Raw genomic sequence first — 5,117 nt, 5'->3', positions numbered from 1 at the left:
CCAGGTTGTTCAGGAATACCTGAAGGGCATCGAGGACATGGTGAAGGACACTAATGCCAGAGCTCTGCGTAAGCTTTTCTCCCCTTTCTTATAAGCCTTTGAGTTTCTATCTGCTGAGCCATTGACCGGCTTGTTTTCATATTTGTTTTTCCCTTTTTCTCAGAGTTCTTTCCGGATTCTCAGTCTCGCGCTGAGATTTCTGTTGCCAAGAGCCGGGTTGAGGAGGTGGTTGACGCCGACCTCCCGTGGACCACCAAGGACCACCTCGTGGCGTTGTACAGCAGGATCTCTCATATGCGCACGGTGGACCGGACTCTTGGCCTGCTACCGGAAGCTGTGCTTTCGGTGTTCAAGAGCTTGTGGCACGGTGAGCCTGCTCCGGAAAACACCAACCTGCTTGCTCAACGCCTCCAAGGTTCCGGCCGGCAGCTAAGCGAATGGCGCCGCTCCGCTGCCCGTGCCGGAGCTGACATGGCCTTGCGCTTTGCATGCTCCTGGTACGACGGCTTGGACCCGGATGCGCTGCACAGCATGCGCGACGACGCCCCCACGAACAAAGATCTGGAAAAAGATGTCGCGCGTCGCGCCAGGGCCTACCAGCTCGCCAGCTACGCCACCACCAGCACCTTCATCCCCATCCCCGCCGGCATCGTCGAAGAACTTTCATCCAGCGACCACGACTAGGAGGAAGAAGAAGCCGGAGAAGACGAGGCCGAGGCCGAGGCTGAGGTCCCCGAGGAACCGGCTGCTGGCGAGGCAAGGCAAGCTCCGGAACCTCCAGCTGCCCCTGCAAGCTCAACCCCACTTTACCAGACCCCCTGATCCTGTCTTAGTGAAAAAAAAAATCATCAAATTTCCCCCGGTATACCGGGGTAGGATAATGTAATATATACTTTAAGTCCTTTTGGTCCTGTTGAGACCGGTAACTTCTAGGTTTGCATGCTAAACTCTTTAAGCATATATGCATTCCGGTATTAAGTGGTTTAACTTGCTCGTTCCGTTCTGCTTTGATTTTGCATGGTGAATGCTCCGGATTCATTCTCGGGTTCAATCCGATACGTACTTGGTTCTTTTACTTTGGCTCTGCCTACCTCTCTGGGTGTTTGGCGTATGAGTCTCAAAGTTCTTTTGCCAAGCAAGAATTTTCTCGAACTTAGAGAAAAAATTCGAATCTTTCACAAAAAACGGCATAGCCGGGGTTAGTTAAACTTTTTCCGGATTGTCTGCTTTCGGTTTCTTCTTCATTTTTCACGTGCTTAGAACCTTCCAGTTTATCTTGCTTGCCATGAAGCCGGGTTGCGGACAGCAGCAAAGTCGAAGACTCCTTTAGGTTTAGCATGTTACTAAACCGGAAAGGAAAGCTTCCGACAGAACAAACCGGTATACAGAAAAAATAAACTTATTGACAAAAATTTAAAGTGAATTACATTCGGGATTAATTCCTGAGTTCCGTCCTTCACATGTCTGGTTCTTTTACTTTGGCTCTGCCTACCTCTCTCGGTGTTTGGCGTATGAGGCCTAAAGCACTTTTACCAAGCATGCAATCTTTTGAACTTAGAGAAACAATTCGAAACTTTCCACTTTAAACCGGTATATGAAAGATGGAAACAACACAAGCATACAAGATTCCGGTAAAGGCAGTCCCCGAGTTTCATTCGAGGTACCGACATGTTCATTGATAGCAAATAAGGTACAAAAATGAACTCCTTACATCACATCCTCAAGAATAGAAAGGGCGGAGTAGTGCTACGTTCCATGGGCGCTTGGTCTCCTCGCCTGACCTGTCTGTCTTTCCTTTCTTGGGTTCCTGCGCATCGATCAGGTAGTAGGCATCATTGTGCAGAGCCTTGCTCACAATGAAAGGCCCTTCCCACGGAGGTGAGAGCTTGTGCCGACCCTCAGTGTGCTGCCTGAGGCGCAACACCAGATCTCCTTCCTGGAACACCCTCGGGTTTACCTTCTGGCTATGATAGCGTCGGAGGTTTTGCTGGTATATGGTCGTTCTTGCCAGGGCCAGCTCTCTTTGTTCTTCGAGCAAGTCGACATCATTTTCTCGAGCCTCTTTTACCTCTTCTTCGGTGTAGAGTTGAACTCGTGGTGAGTCATGGATGATGTCGGTTGGTATGACCGCTTCTGCTCCATATACCATGAAAAATGGCGTGTATCCAGTTGACCGGTTTGGTGTGGTTCTTATGCTCCACAGCGATGATGGTAGTTCATCAAGCCAACATCCTGGCGTTTTCTCAAGTGGCTCGATAAGCCGCGGTTTGATACCGGACAGCACGAGTGCGTTTGTTCTTTCCACTTGTCTGTTTCCCTGCGGATGTGCCATAGAGCATACATCCAACCGGATGTTGTTATCATCACAGAACCACTTGAACTCTCCTATTCCTGGTTAAGGCCGGAGCCGATGCGGATGGTGCGCTCTGGGTGAGCCGGATCCAGCACGATGTCCTTGGTTCCTTCCGTCGGCTTGAATGCCGGTCCGCTGAGCTGGCCGTTTATCGCCGCTAAGTTTTCTTGGGACGACTGGGTGAGCGCAACTGCGGTTGGAATCCTCTTCTTTTCTTCCGCAATCAATAGCGATTCGGCTAGGTTTGATCCGGCAGACGCTGTCTCCAGCGACACTTTGTAGTTTCCCACCACAGTTAGTGGTCCATTGGGTGTCGGCATCTTCATCTTGAGGTAAGCCGTGTGCGTGGAGGCCATGAATTTGGCCAATGCCGGCCTCCCCAACAGCGCATGGTACGGGCTGTCGAGATCAACCACTTCGAACAGGAGGTTCTCAACGCGGCAATTGTCGCGGCCACCAAACAACACATCAACTCGAACCTTGCCCATGGGCTAGCAGGACATCCCTGGCACAATACCGTGGAAGGTCGTGCGGCTTGGTTCCAGCATGTTTTGGGTAATGCCCAGCGTTTGCATTGTGTGCCGGCATATGATGTTGATGCTGCTCCCATTGTCCACCAGCACTTTGCTGAACCGGACTCGCGATGAGGGTCCGTGCATGATCGGATCCACAACCAGGGCGTATCCACCTAGGTTCGGCATTACTTTTGGGTGATCCTTGAACGACCAAGTAATTTCTTGATCAGACCAGAGCATGTATCTCAGCACTGCCGGTATCACCGCGTTCACTTCCATGGAATGGCGGTGCACGCTTTGCCGGTCTCTCGGCTCTGTGATAAACACCACACAACACACATCTGGGTCATGGTAAACATTCTGGCCTACTGGTGCCAGAAGCGAGAACTGGTTGTTTCCCTGCGCCACTTGGTGCACTTCTTGATGCTGCTGCGGCCGATTCTGCTAAGCAAAAACCAGTTGCGCGTTTGCCCCCGTTAGCGGCGGTGGCGGTGGCAACTTTTTGAAACCTTGGTTCCGGGCATCTTTCATCATGCCTCTCTCCATTAACCTTTTGGTCCAGGTGCAATCTTTTGTCAGGTGGTTCGCCGGTCTAGCGGATTTGGTGTGTGCCAGCAGCACGGTTGGTCCATGGCAGATTCCATGGTGTACTTCTCCTGGTCTTGCCAGGGTTTCTTCTCGGTCCACTGCTTCCTAGGACCCGCCCACAGCTGTGATCCGGTTTTCTGCCTCTGGCTACCGCTGGCGCCGGAATGATCCTGCACCGCGTGCACTTGTTGGGCTCCATACCTTCTATCCGGGAAGTCCTCCCTTCTCTTATGGTAGTTTTCCCGGTTGTGATCTGAATGCGGTGGGAACTTGGGCTGTGAGTCAGCCGCAAGCGCCGGTTGCATTGGGTCTCCCAACGCATAACTATCAGCCACACAGATCATTTCCGCCAAGGTGGTCAGCATGTTTCTCTGCAGCTTCTGCCACAGGGGTGAGCCTCTCTGGCATCCATTGGAGAACCAGGCAATTGCATGAGCCTCAATCACACCTTCGCAGGAGTTTCTCATAGAACTCCAGCGAGTCAGGTACTCCCGGTCAGTTTCATTGTCGCGCTGCTGGCACAAGGCGAGCTGCTGCGGTCGGTTTGGCCTCCGGTATGTACTACTGAAGTTGCTCATGAAAGCCTCTTCAAAGTCGATCCAGCCATCTATGCTTCCTGCTGGTAAGTTGTTTAGCCAGATTCTGGCTGGTCCCACTAACATTGTCGGTATCCACCTCAGCGCCCAGCGACGGTTAGTGATGTCTACGCACGCTTCTATTCCTGTAGACAGTGTTGGGCCTCCAAGAGCAGAGGTTTGTAGAACAGCAGCAAGTTACCCTTAAGTGAATCACCCAAGGTTTATCAAACTCAGGGAGGGAGAGGTCAAAGATATCCCTCTCAAGCAACCCTGCAATCACGATACAAGAAGTCTCTTGTGTCCCCAACACACCTAATACACTTGTCAGATGTATAGGTGCACTAGTTCGGCGAAGAGATAGTGAAATACAAGTAATATGGATGTATATGAGTGGTAATAGAAATCTGAAATAAATATGGCAGCGAGTAAACGTGCAGTGGAACAGTAAATAAACGGAGATTCGATGTTTGGAAACAAGGCCTAGGGATCCTACTTTCACTAGTGGACACTCTCAACATTGATCACATAACTGAAACTACTCTACACTCTCTTGTTGGATAACAAACACCATTCATTGTGTAGGGCTACAAGAGCACCTCAATGCCGGAGTTAACAAGCTCCACAACATCCGGAGTTCATATTTAAGTAACCTTAGAGTGCATGATAGACCATTGCAATTATACCGAGTACTAACATAGCATGTACACCGTCACCGTCAGGCTATGAAAGGGGGAATAGATCACATCAATACTATCATAGTAATAGTTAACTTCATAATCTACAAGAGATTACAATCATAACCTATACCAAGTACTACATGCATGATGCACACATTGTCAACATTACATCATGGAGGAGGAATAGACTACTTTAATAACATCACTAGAGTAGCACATAGATGATATTCAACTAGATCACAAAGAGAGAGAGATGAACCACATAGCTACGGTAGAGCCCTCAGCCCCGGGGGAGAACTACTCCCTCCTCATCATGGAAGCAGCGATGGTGATGAAGATGGCGGTGGTGTCGATGGAGATGCCTTCCGGGGGCACTTCCCCGTCCCGGCGGCGTGCCGGAACAGAG

The 5,117-nt window shown here is 50.4% G+C and overlaps 1 protein-coding gene across 1 annotated transcript; it reads right to left on the bottom strand.

Annotated features, from left to right (window-relative positions):
- Positions 1-2,385: 2,385 nt before the first annotated feature.
- LOC127348259 (uncharacterized) lies at positions 2,386-2,841 on the bottom strand. Its single transcript, XM_051374343.1, has one exon. It carries the CDS (start codon positions 2,839-2,841, stop codon positions 2,386-2,388), a length of 456 nt encoding a protein of 151 aa, XP_051230303.1.
- Between the last annotated feature and the right edge of the window lie 2,276 nt (positions 2,842-5,117).

The sequence above is a fragment of the Lolium perenne genome, chromosome 4 (assembly GCF_019359855.2).
Source record: "Lolium perenne isolate Kyuss_39 chromosome 4, Kyuss_2.0, whole genome shotgun sequence".
NCBI classification, from domain to species: Eukaryota; Viridiplantae; Streptophyta; class Magnoliopsida; order Poales; family Poaceae; genus Lolium; species Lolium perenne.
This window is presented reverse-complemented; position numbering and strand designations above follow the sequence as displayed.

Coding starts and splice junctions, on each gene's coding strand:
- LOC127348259 (XM_051374343.1), bottom strand. CDS start 2,841: ATGGGCAAGGTTCGAGTTGATGTGTTGTTTGGTGGCCGCGACAATTGC.